Source organism: Neovison vison, chromosome 1, assembly GCF_020171115.1.
Source record: "Neovison vison isolate M4711 chromosome 1, ASM_NN_V1, whole genome shotgun sequence".
In the NCBI taxonomy this organism is placed as follows: Eukaryota; Metazoa; Chordata; class Mammalia; order Carnivora; family Mustelidae; genus Neogale; species Neogale vison.
The window spans coordinates 240,676,525-240,694,137 of NC_058091.1; the positions used below are offsets into that span (position 1 = coordinate 240,676,525).

Below are 17,613 nucleotides of genomic sequence, written 5' to 3' on the forward strand. Positions count from 1 at the left end.
AAAATCCGTATAATAGTGACTTCCAACTAGGAAACATGAAGTTACCAAGATTTTAAGTAGTAGGGGCACCAAGCATTTCCTATAGTGAGTACTACATGTGTTCTATATGTATGTACTATTATTTTTAAAATATATGTTGATAAGGGCACCTGGGTGGCCCAGTTGGTTAAGCGTCTGCCTTCAGTTCAGGCCATGATCTCAGGGTCATGGGACTGAGCCCCACATCGGGCTCTCTGCTCAACAGGGAGTCAGCTTCTCTCCCTCTGTGCTCTCCTCCCCATCGCAAATAAATAAATAAATAAATAAAATCTTTTTAAAAATGTTGATAGAATGAATAAAATTTGAATCTATTAAAACTGTTGCTGAATTCATATCAGCTTTTCTTGGTATACATGTTCCCATCCAGTCAATATACAAAATTATAGGTATAATTATATGAAATTTCAGGACACACTTGAGAAGTGTGAAATCACTTCACAGTAGCCTAGCATTAGGCTTAATCTCTTCACAGGCAATGCATACTTGTGGATATGGAGTGCACTGCTGAAAAGTTATCCCAGAAATTAAATTAATTATATAAAGCTCTAGTTTATTATAATAAGTAAGCTCACTTCTACTTACACACACACACACAAAGGGGAAACAAGGCTCAGAAAGCAGAAGAATGATTTTTTACAGAGAAAGAGAACACTGAATTGCAACGTATTTAATATATGAATGGGCTCACTCATATATTCCAAGGGAATAAAACACAACTTCAAATAACTTGCAAACAACCAGAAAGAGATAATCAAATGTACACTTATGGGCAAACTCAGACACCAAGAAAGGTAGGTAGTAGCAGCACAATAAACAAAGGCTGGAGGTAACTTCTAGGAGGCTTGGATTTGAGCATTAGCCCCACTCTATGAACCAAAAAACTGGACAAGTCACTCTTCCCTCCTCAAGCTTTAGCTTCCTGCCTTGTGTTAAGACCCACCTGTCTTACTTCCCTCACACACAGGTTGTGAACTTTAAATAAAGTAATGGATTCAAAAGCACTTTGGTCAATTGCAAAGCACTACTTAGGCAATATAAAGAGAAATAAAGTAAAATAAAGTATGGGGGATGTTCAGAGGCAGGAGAGATCACCTCAGGGTCCTGAGGGACTTATATGGTCTGAGGCAAAAAAAAAAAAAGTCCCAATCAAGTTCTAGGATGATGGCCAGGCTTATAAAAGCAGACTGTGGAGGAAGGCAACAGGAGATGAAGCTAAAAAACTAAGAGTCAAGGTGGAAGATCCTGAATACCGGGATAAAAAACCGGGGCCTCATCCAGCTGCCAATGAGAGGCATGAGGATGTTTCTGCGTGTTTGTGTGTGTGTGTGTGTGTGTGTGTGCATTCATGTACACAGGTGCCATTAAAAGGTTTCTAACTGAGGTCAAGATATGAACAGAGCAGTTGGTTTAAGGAAATTCACATACCTACCAGTGGATATAGATGGACTGGAGTTGGGAGAAGATAAAAGGAAGTGTTTTTCCATGACCCAGAGTGGGAACAGTGAGACTAGTAAAAAAATGACTTGTGCTTATTAGAACCCATGAGTTCTATCACCAAGCTCGATGACTGGCTGGATAAAAGAGTAAAGGAAAATGCAAAAATGACTTGGATTTTGAACAAGAGTGGTACCATTACATAACTGATGTCAGGAGGAGGAGGTGGCTAAAAGACACACAAGGTCTTGCATGACATGTAAAGAAGCATGAAGTATTAAATGCCCTGGCTGTGTGTGACTCTGAGTGACACAGCCCTGTACTGGGCATCACTCAGAAAAACAGAGGTTGAGGGTCCATGTTGAGTGATGGCCAGGCACCACACTGCAGTTCTAATCTGCCAACCATATAAAAAGAAATCAACCCATAAGGCACAAAATATAGCAACTCACAAATACAAGAATGCTGAAAGAAGTCATTGTACTACAGCTGTAACAATTTTTATTCTTAGTACAAAAGAACTTCAACATTCATAAAGTTTAGATTCAGAAATCCTGTCATCACTTATCTGAAAACATCAGGGAAAAGTTCAGTTATTGGAAAGCCAGATCTCACTTAACTTAAGGGAAATTATCTCTCAATCCACCTGGGCAAAGGACATATATGGAATAAAGTATTTACTTTGAAAAGAACAGCAGTGCTCTATGCTCTGGGATCAAGCTATACCTCACAGCTAACAATATGAATTTGTTCTAAGAGCAATATGGAGGGGTGCGTAGGTGGCGCAGTCAGTTAAGCGTCTAATTCTTGGTTTGACCTCAGGTCCTGATCTCAGGGTCCTGAGATGGAGCCCCCTGTGGTAAGATAGGGCTCTGTAGTCATTGCAGAGTCCACTTGGGATTTCCTCTCCTTCTGCCCCTCCCCACCACTCACTTGATTGCTCTCTCTCCAAAGTAAGTCTTTAGAAAAAGGAAAATAAAGAGCAATATGGAATGTAAACATATTCTCTGAACAGCGAGGCTTATTTTTGGCCCTAGCACTGTGCTTTACTTCCTACCTAGAGTAATGGAAGAAGTTAGAACATATAAGTAAATAATCATTTCAGATCAAATTACCTAGAATATGAACTCTTAAAATGGTAGTGGCCAGGCCACAGAACAGGGGAAGGGATATAAACTAACAAAAATCAATGATTGTGGTTGGACTGAGTCAGAGATGACTAAGGCAGGTTGATCAACTGAACAGAATAAGACTAAGACAGTTTGAGTTGATTACTTAAAGTCTTTTAAAAATTTTTACTATTAGAAGTAGCAAATAGAACTACACATGCTACAGCTAAAATCCAAGGACTAGATGTAAAATATTTCATTAAAGAAAGTTAGTGGTAACACTCTTGTTTTTATTTCAAAATTCCTTTTATGGTATCTAAGTGATTTACATTTATTTTAGTGACATTAAAATAAAAGAAATTCTTTAATAAAATCAATTAATTTGGGGGCACCTGGGTGTATCAGTGGGTTGGGCCTCTGCCTTTGTCTCAGGTCACGATCTCAAGGTCCCAGGATGGAGCCCCGCATTAGGCTCTCTGCTCAGCAGGGAGCCTGCTCCACCCCACCCCACCCCACCCCACCCTCCCACCCCCGCCCCCACCTGGCTCTCTGCCTGCTTGTGATCTCTGTCAAATAAAAAATTAAAAAAATAAATAAATAAAATCTTTTAAAAAGATCAATTAATTTCTCCTAAGATTGATAATATCAACAGTAGTAACATGGGTAATATAAGTTTTCATGTTTATTTATTTATTTATTTCTTAAAAAAGATTTTATTTATTTATTTATTTGACAGAGAGAAATCACAAGTAGATGGAGAGGCAGGCAGAGAGAGAGAGAGGGAAGCAGGCTCCCTGCTGAGCAGAGAGCCCGATGCGGGACTCGATCCCAGGACCCTGAGATCATGACCTGAGCCGAAGGCAGCGGCTTAACCCACTGAGCCACCCAGGCGCCCCTCATGTTTATTGTTTAATCATCAATTTGGATTCTGTTTCTCCCTAAGGCCATTCTTCCTACAATTAATAAAATTTATTTACTCTCAACAGAAACAGAACACTTCTTATGTTAATGCATAGCATTTACTGGGGCCAAGAATACCAAGGTGAATAAAGCTAGCAACTGACAGGAGGGACTCATCTGTTAACTCAGATGAGTTAACAGAGAGGTACAGAAATGATTACAGAGGGGCGCCTGGGTGGCTCAGTCGTTAAGCATCTGGCTTCCACTCGGGTAATGATTTTATGGTCCTGGGATCAAGCCCCGCATTGGGCTCTCTGCTTAGCAGGAACCATGCTTCTCCCTCTCCCACTGCCCCTGTTTGTGTTCCCTCTCTATCTGTGTCGGTCTCTGTCAAATAAATAAATAAAATCTTAAAAAAAAACAAACACAAAAAGTCCCAAAATGATTACGGAGCAGGACACCTGGGTGGCTCAGTCTGTGCGTTTGGCTCACGTCATGATCCCAGGGTCCTGAGATCAAGTCCCACATTGGGGTCAACATGGAGCCTGCTTCTCCCTCTGCCTTTCCACACCGCTAATGCTCGTGCTCTCTCTCTCCCCTCTCTGACAAATAAATAAAACCTTAAATGAAAAAAAAAAAAAAAAGAAATGATTACAGAGCTATGTAACAAGGGCAGTAACAAAGATTGGAACATGATACATTAGGCCAGAAAAGGCATCTGCCTTGAGAAACTAGAACAGTTTCACAGAAAAGGTAGTAGTACCCAAGCTGGGTCTTAAAGGACAAGCATTCTGGCAAAGAAAGAAGAGAAGACTTACAGCAGGTACAAAGGAAAAGAAACAAAAGTAGATTGAGTGTTCTAGGCAGCAGCCATAGGATTAGTAAGTAAGCTGTAAGGGCTCTGATTGGCATGTTAGTGCATGATGCATTGAAATCTGGTGGCAAAGGTGTCTTGTTTGGCCAGCAGAGTGGGATTTGTTGTTGTTGTTGTTGGTTTGTTTTTAATATGCACTGAACATCTTTTTTTTTTTAAAGATTATTTATTTATTTATTTGACAGACAGAGATCACAAGCAGGCAGAGAGGCAGGCAGAGAGAGAGGAGGAAGCAGGCTCCCTGCTGAGCAGAGAGCCCGACATGGGGCTCGATCGGAGGACTCTGGGATCATGACCTGAGCTGAAGGCAGAGGCTTTAACCCACCGAGCCACCCAGGCGCCCCTGCACTGAACATCTTTAGGCAGTGTCTGCACTCCCCAGTTACCAATCTCCACTATACCCTCTGGTCTGTCACCTAGCTATTTTCATAAGCCTGCTACCCTGGACACATGTGGGTTAACGTTCCCAGAAATAGGCTTTGGGGGAGTCACTGATAGTTTTAAAGGGGCAGGGGGAAGACATCGTAAAATGCTTCATAAAGATAATACCATTTTTGGGAAAAACTTCTCAATGCTCAGTTTAAAATAGATCAAAATAAAAATTACAAAGTATTTTAATATTAGATGAATGGCTAAACACACTTTACTCAGACTATGAAGCAGTACTGAGAAGTTTTTAAAAAATGTACATCTAAAACACTAACAAGGAAAGATCTCCAAGATGTATTATATGCAAAAAAGCTGGCTGCAGGGGCATCTGGGTGGAGTATCTAACTTCAGCGTGGGTAGTGGTCTCAGGGTCCTAGGATCAAGCCCTGCATCAGGCTCCCAGCTCAGCAGGGAGTCTGCTTATCCCTCTGCCCCTCCAATTGTTCTCTGTCAAATAAATAAATATCTTAAAAAAAAAAAAAAAAAGAAGCTGGTTGCAGCTTTGGGGGAGGGGTAGCAGTGAGAGAAGGGAAGGATTGGGACAAAAGGGATAACAGTATTTTAGCCTTAATAAGTAAATGCTCCTTCTTTTAAAAAAAAAAAAAGTATTCATGTAATGCTAAAATAATACTTCTTTTGTTGTTGTTGTTGTTTCAGATTTTATTTATTTGACAGAGAGAGACACAGTGAGAGGAAACACAAGCAGGGGGAATGGGGGAGGGTGAAGCAGGCTTCCCGTGGAGCAGGGAGCCCGACGTAGGGCTTGATCTCAGGACTCTGGGATCATGACCGAAGCTGTAAGGCAGATGCTGAATGACTGAGCCACCCAGGCAACTCACTACTTTTTACAAGGCAAAGAATGAACATTGGGAACAGGGTGGAAGATTAATTACAAAGAGAAGAAACTAAAGGCAGGGAGACCAATTACAAAGCCATGACAATGCAGGAAAGAGATGAAAAAGGCCTAACCCCATAAGGCTGTATGAAGGGAAAAGTTTATTTGAGAAGCCACAGAGATAAAAGTAACAGGATATGGTGATGACTGAGAGTAAGAGAATTGGAAGACTAACTCAACTCCCACGGTCCCTAAATTTTCTTTTCCAATTTTCTACCCACATTTTGTTCAAAAAGGACAACAGGTCCAAAATGGAGTCACCTGTGCTAAGCCCAGGTCATCAAACCACAACAAAACCTCTCTAGAGAATGGAATCTTAAACCAGTAAATCTAGAATTACCTGGTCAGTACTAGTGAGGTAATCAGCCTGATAGACCCCTACTGTCCCCCCTCAAGGAAAGTGGCCTTGTCTGAAACAATCAGCTCTTTGCTAGAATAACTTCTTTGTCCAACCTCCTTCTGCCTATAGAAGTCTTTCACTTTGCACAGCTCTCTGGAGTTCCTTTCTATTAGCCACAAGGGTTGCTGTCTGATTCAGTTATTGTCGAAAAAAGCCAGTAAGATCTATAAAATCTACCAGTTGAATTTTGTTTTCTTAACGATTCTAAACAAAATGTAAAGTCCACTTCAAATGATTTTACAGGGGTGCCTGGGTGGCTCAGTAGATTAAGCCTCTGGCTTCGGCTTGGGCCCTAATCTCAGAGGGTCCTCCCTGATCTCAGGGTCCTCAGATGGGAGTTCCGCATCATGCTCTCTGCTCAGCAGGGGGTCTGCCTACCCCAACCCCTGCCTCTCTATTTGTGAACTCTCTCACTCTGTCAAAATAAATAAATAAAATATTTTTTTTAAAATGACTTTACAAAACTGTGGGATATCTCGACAGCCAAGGTGGGGAATGATGCATGTCTAGAAGACAGCAGTTTTCAGGGGCACCTGGGTGGCTCAGTGGGTTAAAGCCTCTGTCTTCGGCTTAGGTCATGATCCCAGGGTCCTGGGATCGAGCCCCACATCAGGCTCTCTGCTCAGTGGGGAGCCTGCTTCCCACTCTCTCTCTCTGCCTGCCTCTCTGCCTACTTGTGATGTCTGTCTGTCAAATAAATAAATAACATCTTAAAAAAAAAAAAAAAAGAAGACAGCAGAGTTTTCAAACAAAAAGCAATTTTCTCTATATGGTTCCTTTGATTATGAGATAGCTTCCTAACAATTAACCCTATTCACCACCTCAAACCTCCCCCTACTTTCTAATATCCACAATAAATTAGATGTTAAGTACTTGAGTACTGTAGGGATAATGAGAATAAAAACTCAAGCATATATACATATATAGTGTTTTTAGGGCCTGTGGCATCACAAAGATCTGGGTTTGCATCCCAACTTCCTCATTTCTTAGCTGTGTAGCCCAGGGCAAGTTACTTTAGCCTCTTTGCGCCTCACTTCCTTTGACTATAAATAGGGACAGTAAGTATCTCAAAGGATTGTCTGAGGATTAAATGAAATAAAAGCATAAAAGGCCTAGCAGACTTTGGGCTCCGGATAAACTTGCATTCCATAAGAAACTCACACTACTGGTCTGATTATAACTGATAAAAGAAAAAAACGTTATCTATCAAGAATCCTAAATATGTGCACACTCCGTGTCTCCATAATAATACCTTCAGCAATAATCCTAGGAAATAACCCTAAACACAGGATAGGCTTTAGTCACAAAAATGCTCAACACAGCATAACTGGTAAAGCCTAAAATCTGAAACAATTTCAATAGTCAATGAAAGAGGAACAGTTAAATAAATTATCCAGCCAATAAAAATTGTAAGAATTTTCTTAGACAATTTTATTGTTTTCCTTTCAGTTATGAGAGCAATACAGGTTATCTTTGGAAAATAAATAAGGGCACAAAGAAAACTAAAATCACAATATACAAAAGTTTTCAGTAACACAGGAAAATTACTACATTAAGTAAAAAAGCAAAACAAAATTGAAAATACAGTATGAATTCGACTTTTAACAATTCTAAAAAAGAGGTTAGATGTCAAAACATAAACAGCAGTTTCTAATCAGTTGTGATGTACAGAGGCTACTTTTAAAATTACCCTCAAAATAATTTCTTCATTTTTGTATCATAGGCATGCATTACCTGAGAATCACAAAAATAAAACATCTAATGTTTCTAATCTAACAAGTCAGATGTAAGTCACGAAAACCAGGGGACAATGGACCTGGGACTGGAGTCCCAAGTTAAGATTCCAAGAATCTCAAGACAAAAAAATTAGCAGAGTCCATATCAACAGAAATATGTAACACAAAAATTAAAGGTCAATTATAAACACCTTATAACAGGAAGCCACAGAGTAGAAATTCCATATTAAATCAGATGTGAAACTTAATCTAATACCGGCTTCTAAATATTATTTTTAAGATATGATAGTCAGAAAAGGCCTCTTAAAATAATAACAGAAAAAATGCATGTTCTGTTCTTGATGGAACTTAAAATTTAGTAGGGGAGATGAGCTATATATCTTGTTATCTATCTATAAGAAGAAAAACTGTGATTAATATTCCAAAGAGGCAAATAACAAAGTACTAAAGGAGCAAAGAAAAAAAAACAGCATGCTGGAGATTCAGACAGGCTTTACAGAACTGGTAGAACCTGGAACAGACAGGCTTTCTCTTCTCCTTATAGGATTTCAATGGTTAACATTAAAGCAAAGGGGAGGGGGCCCTGAGTGTCTCAGTGGGTTAAGGCCTCTGCCTTCCGCTCAGGTCATGATCCCAGGGTCCTGGGAGCCCCACATTGGGCTCTCTGCTCAGCAGCGAGCCTGCTTCCCCCACTCTCTCTGCCTGCCTCTCTGCCTACTTGTGATCGCTGTCAAACAAATAAATAAAATCTTAAAAAAAAAAAAGAAAGAAAGAAAGCAGTAGAAGGCAGAAAGTATTAAGTGCAAGATCACTGAATCAGGGATGCTTGCTATAAATATCCTTTTGGCAACACCCAATTTCCCCTATTCGATTCTTTGCACACCAAGGGTCCTTCTTATCTGTAATTTGGTCTCTTGAGTAGATCAGGAGGGGGCTCTGTGCAGATCTCTGGATAGGTGTATCTCCCACTGTAAATTAATAACCTTATATGACAACTTACGAATCAGTCTCCAGAGAATTTGATTAGTGAGAAGCAGTTCCCTAGAGCCTGATTATCCCTGAACACACATACAAAAATGGAGTTTTTGCCCTTGCAAAACTGAGAGAGGTCATACTATATGAGTCACTACTGAACAATCAGGTTTTATCCATCTACAGAACAAGGGTAAAAGACACTTTGGCAGTTGGGGCAGTGGGGTAGGGAGGGCTTAAAAACCACCAACATGTTAAAGGGAGTGGAAAACTGAGATGCAGCAACAGGTGTTGTATCCCCCAGGCCTTGTGGAAGCAAAGCCTACAGGAATCAACTCGGGCTGTTGAGAAAATCACTAACAACAGAAAAGGCCACGTTATTTACCCAACCATTTAGGGGAAGGGAAGTGGGGAACTGAATCAGCTAGAACAAGTTGCAAATAAGAACTCAGCAAGTGAGTACTGAAGGCGGGAATGAGTCCTTGGCAGGTGGGGAATCAGTGAAGGAACTCTTAGAAATAAGTGGGTAATTAAAAGGAAAGATCTGATTGTGTAGTAAAGGGAGAGGATGCTGGATGGACAAAATGACAAGTGTATGTGATCACTGGAGAATATACTGCACAGCTCTAGAATAAACAGAATGCAAACACAAAGTAAGAGACAACTGTTAACAATTATACACACAAGACAAAGTTAAAAAGAAAAGAACAATATGAAGCACCTGAGTGCCTGAAAAACTCAAGGATGGTTCAATATCTCAAAAATAGATCTCCTCCTCTAAGAGAATTAAGATGAAATGTGCGGTTAGAGGGGCTCACACTTAAACATTACATATTCATGTATACAATCTCACTTTTATTTAAAGTTCTCTAAACCTTACACTGATCCACAAACCATATACTATTTACTTTAATAAACAGCGTATCATGTATCATGCAGATTTTTATTGAATTCTGAAATTATAAGAAAAGGACACTTAAGGATGATCATTAACATCTATAAATTCCCATTTCAATTAGGGTTGGAGTTCTAGGTTTGTGTGAACACAGGTTGAGACTGTGGACTGGAAATATGGTATTGTCCTGGACCTGATTATAATCATTACATTACCTACAAACAAAGTAGAGAGGTATTTTAAAGTGCACCTAACCTGAGACTAGGAGGACGATGTAAAACAATACGGCAGATCCAGATAAGCTCTCATTCCTCTTGGAAGACTCCCAGACAGAAGAAACATGGTACTAGTCTGGACACTGCTACAATTACTACATTATCTGGAATCAAAGGAAAGTAGTACTTTTGAGTCCACCTTTCCTCCAGATAAAGATGAAAGATTGAGGGATAAAGAAATAAGGCAGATATGCTTTCACTCCTTTTCCAAGTTCTGGATAGCTATGATCAACACATTCAAAACAAATCAGTGCTAATAAAGGCATCAATTAATTCTAAGAAACAGCAAGAAAAGGGCAGTTTACTTAATAAAACTGGTGCTGCCATCATTGGTTACTCAGTAGGAAGCAGGTTAGATCCCCCACCTCACATGCCATTTGCAAAAATATTACAGATGGACCATAGATCTCAAGGTAAAAATAAAGAAAAACTGGGACGCCTGGGTGGTGCAGTTGGTTGGACGACTGCCTCCGGCTCAGGGCGTGATCCTGGAGTCCCGGGATCAAGTCCCACATCAGGCTCCCAGCTCCATGGGGAGTCTGCTTCGCTCTCTGACCTTCTCCTCGCTCATTCTCTCTTTCACTGTCTCTCTCTCTCAAATAAATAAAATAAAAATCTTTAAAAAAAAAAATAAAGAAAAACTGAACAACATTTCTATAGGCTCAAGATAGGGGAGATATCCCCAAGCAAGTAACCCAGAAGCCATTAAGAAAAGTCCAAGAGATCTGTTTATAACATAAACATTTTGTTTTTCTATATGGCAAGACAACTCATCAAGTCAGAAGATGAAGAAGAGAAAATAACTGCAATACACTTGTGAAGTAAAGGGGTTCCTATCCTGAAAATGCACAGAACTTGTACAGAGTGGTAAGACACCTCCTATTTTTTTTTTCAAATGGGCAAAAGATAGCCATAGAACTCATTAAAAAAAGAAAACAAAACATGGCAGCCAATAAACATAGAAAAAAACTAGTAGTCATGAAATTGCTGTATTATTCTTCACCCATTGGAGTGCCAAAAATGACAAAGACTGATGATGGCAAAGGTAAAAGGGAAAGCAGCACTGCATGCACACAATGCTGGTGGGATTATGAAATGCTATCATCTTACTAGAAAATAACCTCACATTACCTAATAAAATAAAAGATGCATATACTCCTATAGCTCCTAACCCACTCCTGAATCTATCTAAACTACAGAAATAAAACCATAATTATACAAGATATACGCCCAAGTTTATTAACCACAGTATTATTTGTAATACCAAAAATTTTTTCAATATCTTGAACAGCATGAGGAGGAATGACAGAACAAATGATGGTACATCTATTCTATGAAATACAATGTAGTTACCTAAAAGGATGAGTAAGATCTATAGGTATCGATGCCCACGGTATAATGTTGAATGGAAATAAAGACAGGGGCACCTGGCTGGCTCAGGTGGTACAGCCTGCAACTCTTGACCTCGGGGGTTGTAAGTTCTGAGCCCATGTTGGGTATAGAGATTATTTAAAAAGAAAATTAAAAACAACAACAACAAAAAAACAAAAAAACAAAACAAAAAAAGCCAGAGTCCTTACTTAAAAAAGTAGGGGGGGGGGAAGCAGGCTGCAGATATCGTGCAGTGTGATACCATCTGATTAAAAAAAAAGCAACCTTTTGTATATAGATGAATATTTCTCTATTTTTTGTACTACTGTTAAGTTGAGCAAAGCCTTCTTTTACAAGTGGAAGCCTGTGAGAGCTAGATTGTTGGCTTTCCCTGTGTATACTTTTCGTTGTTTGACATTCGACAAACCAGAAGTCTTGATTTTTCACACACACACACACACACACACACACACAGAGAAAAAAAGGAAAAGGAAAACCCATTTTTTTTTTTTGGTGTTTTATCTACCATCCCTACATATATGAAGGTCCCAAGGTCTCTGCAACTCATGTGAACCAATAATGATTTAAAACACAAAGACGACAGACTGAAGAGTCAGAAAATAAATGCATAAAAATCCATTAAGCTAATCTTGCAACAAGACTATTTTTTAAAAAAAACTAGCCTATTTAGAAACACAAATAAAACTACTATTCCATGGAGGGCAAGGAGGTTTTTTCCCTATTACATCTAAAAATCTCAGTAGTTACTTGTTAGCATAGCTTTGATGAAGATGGCCACTATAAAATCCTTATCAAGAAAATTCCCAATCAACAGGACCCTGACTTTTTGTTTTTCATATTTCATTTTAAGGTAGTACATGGCTTTGGTATTGTTTTCCAGAAAAGGGTTAAGGGCTACATTTTGAAACATTTCAGCATTAAAAAGTATTTAGAAAGGGGGTATTAATGGAGCCTAAAACTGAGAAGTGTTTTCAATCACTTCAAAAACTCATTCATCCAACCCTCAATTACTCATCCTTAACAGGGGGCGCCCTGCTATGCATTACTCAAAACCAAGCATGCCTGAAAACATCTTAAACTAACTGAATGAAAATCTGCCCAATCACAGACCAGCTGCTTGAAAACTCCACCCTTGAGTACAGGAAGAACACTTTTGATTGGAAGACGGTTGTGTTTACTACGGTGTGTGGTGCAAATTGGTAAGGCCCACATGTCTAGGGTCCAAAGGAAAACTCTTAATGAAAAAGAAGAACAAACGTCCAGTTCTCATCCTAGACTAGTCATTGTCATTAACAGAAACTCAATATAGCACCTGCAATTCTTGAGCAATTTTGCAAACTGGTGAAAAATTCTAAAGGCTCTGAGTTTTGGTTGTGGTTGTTTTCTCATCTACATCCCTTGATAAATACACAGGACAAGCTTGTTTATCCTCAAAACCCTAATCTGCCTTTGCTTCTGTATGTATACAGTTCCATGCAAGACCTCAACAGTTCTAACATAGGCTTGGTTTTAATTTCCAAGAATCACTGCAACTTTTTACTTGGTTTGAGAAACCAATTCAATGAGGCCAGTGGTAAAATTATTCAGTATTTAGCTTAGTAGATGTCCAGCATTTCAGGGAGCTTCAAAAACCTCTGCCCTTAGGGAGCCCAGCAAAAAACAAAGTGAATGGGTAGCCATTTCAGGTGCAGAGCTCATTAGCAATTCATCTGATGGTGGAAACAACTAGAATATAAAATTCCGACTGAAAAGATAGGGCTTGGTAGGCCATAGGTCAAAGTATGCATATAATGGTGGATCTTCATTATGTTTTGCATTTATGGGAGTGAATTACTGGCTCTCAGAGAGACACCTCTCCCCCACTTCAACCTAGAAAGCAGTCTTTTGAAGAAAGCACGGAGGAATTTAAATCCAAATCCCCTTCCTAATCATCATCCTCATTCCCTTATATTTTCTGGTATCTTTTTACAAATTCGTCCCACTGAAGCCTCATAAATGTCCAAGCAGCCTTTTCTTATTTAGCATGGAGAAAGATCAAAGAATGTGAACTCAAGTAGCAGAAGCAAAGGCTAAGCCAGCCGCAAGCCAAACAACCCATAAAGCTTGATAAGGGGGAGAGGAAAAAGCCTAACACGACTAATCAAAAAATAGAAAAATGGGTATGAGAAACCTACAATATTAATATCAAATCCCTCCAAATCATTCCAATTTATAGCAAATACAATATCTGCAGGAGCAAGTTCATCACGAAAATTTACCTTCTGCCTGCTGATGTATTACATTCCAAAAGAATCTCCCTATTTTAAGAGTATCTTAACAGAGAAGCTAGGGCCGCTACCAGAATGAGGAACTATAGGGGCTTGCCAAAGCTCAAAGACAGTATTTTGCCGCCACATTAGCAAAAATAACACAACGCACCCAAATACTAGTTAAGTTCTATTTTACTGAACAACTTTAATCACAAAATATACCAAGGCAAGTATTCAAAAGCGCCCAAGCTCCAACACAAAGTTTCAAAACAAAACCTCTCCCAGGGCCGAGCAGGGAGCAAAAAAGCACCACCTAAGCAGCCCCATTCGGCTGCTAAGACACATCTCAAACTTATCAAAAACAGCCACAACTGCAGCTCCTGTCACCCAAAAGCTCAAAGAGAAAGGAGCCCTAAGAGAATCCCAAGAGCTGGCCTTTCTGGAGACCGCCAGGCCGAGCCCGGCTCAGACAAGAAGGAAGTAACTGCCAGATAAAAAAGCCCCGAGCAGCTCCGACTGCAGCCTCGGTGCCTCCCACAATTGCCCACATTCCCGCCCCACTCGGGGCTCCGGGAGGAAGGGAACAGGGCGCAGGTTTCCAGGGAGGCTGGGAACTACAGGTCCGCGTCTTTCAGGACGCAGCTACAGCACCAGTCGAACTCTGAGGGGCCCGAGCTCCCAGAATTCGGGAGCCTGCTCCCAAGGCGTGTTTGGGGGGGGGGCGCTGAGAAAGGGGTCCCTCAGGAGGCGGGGCCTCCCGCGTGGAGGCGGCAGCTCCTGGCGCCCTGGCCGCCCCCCCGGGGGAAACCGGGGCGCGCACCCCGACGCGGAAGCCATGCCGGCCAGAGCAAGGGGTGCTGAGGAGCCGGTGGGGGGCGCTAGGGAGATCTGGGGGCGCGGAACTGGGTCACCCCCACCCCACCGCCCCCTCACAAAGGCCCCCGGGGAGGCCGCCCGCAGGCCCAGCAGCCCCGGCCTCAAGTGCCCGCCTCGGCCGCCACTCACCGCTAGGTCCTGGGGCACCGCCCCGCTCATGGCCCGCACCGTGCCGGCCCGCCAGGCCCGAGTGCGCAGCGCAGGCCCCGGATCTCCGCCCGCCGCCGCCGCGGGGACCGAGGCCGAGGACGAGGCCGCGGTATCCGCGAACAGAAGCAGCAGCCGTTTGCCCACCGGGGAGGCCGCGGCGTCCGCCATCGTCAGGGCCGGCCAGACCCGCGCTCCCGCCCGCCGCCTCCCACCACCTCTGCCGCTGAGCGCCCGATCCGCCCGCAAGGCCTCCCTCCGCACCACCCGCGGCCGCGGCTCCCCCCCACCCCCCCCAACAGCCACCACCAACCACCGGCGCCGCGCAGCGCCCCCCGTGGCCGGGAGCGGAGCCGCAGCCCGGGCCCCGCACAGCGCCCCCCGCGCTCCGGAGCGGGGCGGCAGCTCCGGGCCCCTCGCAGCGCTCCGCCCCAACCTCCCCGGGGCCTGCAGTGCCCCCTGTGGCAGGGAGGGGAATTGCAGTTTCGGCTGGGGTGGGGAAGTGGGCAGGTCCTTCAGTCTTCCATGGCACCATCCTGGTCCCAGCCTTCCTTCTGAGGGGGTACCATATGTGAGTAGGCTTTAGCTTAGCCGCCTTGGACACCAAAGACTTTTACTGGGGGTGGGGGGGGGTGGTTCAGGGGCAAGGCAACTAGGGTTGGTGTTTTGAGCCAAGCAGTTAGCGCCCCAATACCTACTGATTTCCTATCCTGAAAATAGGTCCTACCATTCCTGTCACTATCTCTTAGGAAACTTTCCCCATTGGTCCATGGGACACAATATCCTTCTTTTCACTGGTCCAGAACATAGTACCATCCTATTCTATACTACCAGTACCTCATGGGTTCCTTTCCAACTGACCAATGACCTACATCCTGTGGAGGTTGTAATACCACTCTTCCCACTGGGTGAAGGCCCATGTGCTTCCAACATCCTGGTATTTTGACCTAAAGTCATGGAACTTCTTCCCTTTCCAAGTCTGCCAGTGTTATTAGTTACAGGTATTTCTCAGTTAAACTTTGAGGGGAATTGGAATGAGACCAGCAATAAAGAGATTCTCTTCTCTGCTTCAGTAGCACCTCATCTTACCATGCAAGTAGTGGGAGTGGGGGCAAAGAAAATCCCATCATTCCCATCTCAATTCATTTAATATAGGTATGGGAGACTGATAACTCCTGACAGAAAAGGGACAGTAGAGAAGGGAAGATACTGAAATTTTGGTCTAGATGGTCTTACACACCAGGCAATGGGAAACCTCAATCATTACCATTGGTAGTATCAGATTAGCACAGGTTGCATAGTTTTATGGATGCAGAATGAGTATATATGGAAGTAGATACAAACCAGAAAGACAAAGGGTCTAGAAACAATCCTTGATTGTTATCCTAAAAGTAACCATTTCGAGTGCCTGGGTGGCTCAGTGGGTTAAGCCTCTGCCTTCGGCTCAGGTCATGATCTCAGAGTTCTGGGATCAAGTCCCGCATCTGGCTCTCTGCTCGGCAGGGAGCCTGCTTCCTCCTCTCTCTCTCTCTCTACTCCCTCTCTCTTTCTGTGTCTACTTGTGATCTCTGTCAAATAAATAAAATCTTAAAAAAAAAAAAAGTAACCATTTCTTTCAATGATCTGCCCTACAGAGTAGTAGCTGGTTTTTTCTCTAAGACTTATGTGCCTACACAGTTAACTCCTGTCTATACCTTTTCTTTACCCTTGACATACTTTTCTTGCAGCAAAGGTCCAGGGCTCCAAAAGGGAGTAGGCAGCAACTACTGACTTTAGAAAAAGTATGAAACCTCTTGGGAAGTCATTCTAGAACTAACCCTGTGGAGCACTAAGGAAACATTTCCTTGAATTTTTTCTCTCCCTATACCTTGGAACTTCCATCTCACCTGAGGCCTAAATCAAAATGCTTTCCTGGGCCAAGAGACATCTCTCAAAGCACCTGGCCCACAAACTATAGTTGGTAAGAGGAGAACAAGGGTGAATTCCTAAGACCTGGTGGCTGCCCTTCAAGTTTTCTACCAAAATTCACTGTTGGGATTTTCTCCTGTATGGAGCTCTAATTATTGCCCCAGTGTTCAAAACTGGTTTCTCAGCACCAGAGACAGTAATGTGCCTAAGTTCAGGGATGGGAAGGCAAAGATGAGAAATTCATTCAACAAATATGGCAGGTCTTTTCATGTGCCAGTAACTTTTCAATGTGCTGGGGATACAACATTAAACAAAACCCTTGTCCTCATGGAATTTACATTCTTTCCTATACTAGCAGGACTTCAAGAATGAAAAATGAAATCTCACTTTGCCTTACAGAAAATAAACAGTATAAAAACCTAACAACAACAACAAAATGAACATAAGGGTTTGAAAAAAAGCAAAGTCACTTTAGATGTTCAAACTTTACCCTTGCTCAAACAGTAGGTGAAATGAAACAGCAGCAGTTTTAAAGAAGCAGAAAAACTTCTAATACTGAGCCTCCTTTAAAACACATGCCAAAGCCCCACCCTTCTCAAACCCCTCCTTTGTTTGGGGGGCAGATGACAACTGCCCCTCTTTTTAGAGTGTACTTTCAACCCCTCAAAAGTTCCTGCTCCAGGTTATCAAGCCAATCCTGTCCTCCTGCACACTTCATTGGTATTCAACAATGAGTGCCACAAATTTGAAGCAGGAAACTGGGACGGAGGCTAAGCAACTTGACTCTTCTTACGCCTGGCAAGTCAGCACCACAACTGGTAGTAAAGAAAGGCTATGCCTCAGGGACAGAGGCTCCTGCCTGGATCTCTAAGCAACTACATTTCACCCACACAAAGTGGAAGAATGCTAACATAGGAGAAAGGGTAGAATAGCAATGTCTAAAGAGAATGAACCACACAGCTTCCCTTAACACACGAACAACCCAAACTGAAGCATTATGGAAAATACCAACTTCTAGAATAAAAGAGAAGCTCTGCTGTTAGGATAATTTTTAGAATGGAGAAATTGCCTAGGTCTTTAGAA

General features: G+C 42.2%; 1 protein-coding gene across 2 annotated transcripts in view; it reads right to left on the reverse strand.

Annotated features, from left to right (window-relative positions):
* The window catches only part of KDM3B (lysine demethylase 3B), a 69,826-nt gene extending 55,000 nt beyond the window's left edge, over nucleotides 1–14,826 (reverse strand). For both annotated transcript variants that reach the window (XM_044226694.1, XM_044226687.1), the window contains exon 1: nucleotides 14,605–14,826. In XM_044226694.1, coding sequence (XP_044082629.1) covers nucleotides 14,605–14,793 — 189 coding nt within the window. In that variant the 5' untranslated portion in view covers nucleotides 14,794–14,826. The remainder of the gene's footprint in view (nucleotides 1–14,604) is intronic.
* Between the last annotated feature and the right edge of the window lie 2,787 nt (nucleotides 14,827–17,613).